Source organism: Corvus brachyrhynchos, unplaced genomic scaffold, assembly GCF_000691975.1.
Source record: "Corvus brachyrhynchos isolate BGI_N302 unplaced genomic scaffold, ASM69197v1 scaffold1994, whole genome shotgun sequence".
NCBI classification, from domain to species: Eukaryota; Metazoa; Chordata; class Aves; order Passeriformes; family Corvidae; genus Corvus; species Corvus brachyrhynchos.
In genome coordinates this window covers 11,016-11,849 of record NW_008237490.1, presented here as the reverse complement: position 1 = coordinate 11,849, position 834 = coordinate 11,016, and the positions used below count along the sequence as shown (strand labels likewise).

The 834-nt window shown below is 60.0% G+C and overlaps 1 protein-coding gene across 1 annotated transcript in view; it reads right to left on the bottom strand.

Annotated features, from left to right (window-relative positions):
* Positions 1 to 676, bottom strand: part of LOC103613762 (DNA (cytosine-5)-methyltransferase 1) — a gene marked incomplete at its 3' end in the record, with an annotated part of 30,045 nt that extends 29,369 nt beyond the window's left edge. The window contains exon 1 of the mRNA XM_017731558.1: positions 598 to 676. Within this exon, the coding sequence (XP_017587047.1) occupies positions 598 to 676 (79 nt within the window). The remainder of the gene's footprint in view (positions 1 to 597) is intronic.
* Between the last annotated feature and the right edge of the window lie 158 nt (positions 677 to 834).

Genomic DNA, 834 nt, shown 5'->3' with positions numbered 1-834 from the left:
GCGCCCCCCCAGGGCCACCCGTGTCCCCCCAGGCTCACAGCCCCCAGTGCCTCCCCCGTGCCCGTGGCCGCTGCCACCCCTGGGTGCCACCCCAGTGTCCCCACTGTCCCCCCGGGGTGTCCCCAGCCCCGGCGCAGCCCCCTCAGCACGGACCCCTCTCGTCCCAGGTCACCTTTATTGTCCCCTTGGGGACCCCCCAGGACACGGAGCCCCCCCTCAGTGTGGCCACACCCCCAATTTGGGGTGAAAAGGGACATTTTTGGGTGGGGGGGGGGGACCCAGAGCTGCTCTGGTGAGCCCAAGGACGGGGACAAGGTCCCAAAGTGTCCCCAAAAACGGAGCCAGGGGTCCCAAGGTTCCAAGTTTACCCCCAAAAAATGAGCTGGGGTCCCAAAGTGTCCCCAAAAACGGATCCGGGGGTCCCAAATTCCCAAAGTGTCCCCAAAAATGGATCCAGGGGTCCCAAAGTATCCCCAAAAACCAGATTTGGGGGTCCCAAATTCCCAAACTGTCCCCAAAACCCATCCTGGGGATCCCAAAGTGTCCCCAAAAACGGATTTGGGGATCCCAAATTCCCAAACTGTTCCCAAAACCCACCCTGGGGATCCCAAAGTGTCCCCAAAAATGGATCCAGGGGTCCCAAAGTATCCCCAAAAACCAGATTTGGGGGTCCCATGGCTCCAAATTTCCCCCGAAACCACACCTGGGGGTCCTGAAGTTCCAACCTACCCCCCAAAAAATCCCGATTTGGGGGTCCCGAAGTTCCAAACCCTCCCCAAAAAAATCCATCCCGGAGATCCCAAAGTTCCAAACCACCCCCACAACACAACCCAG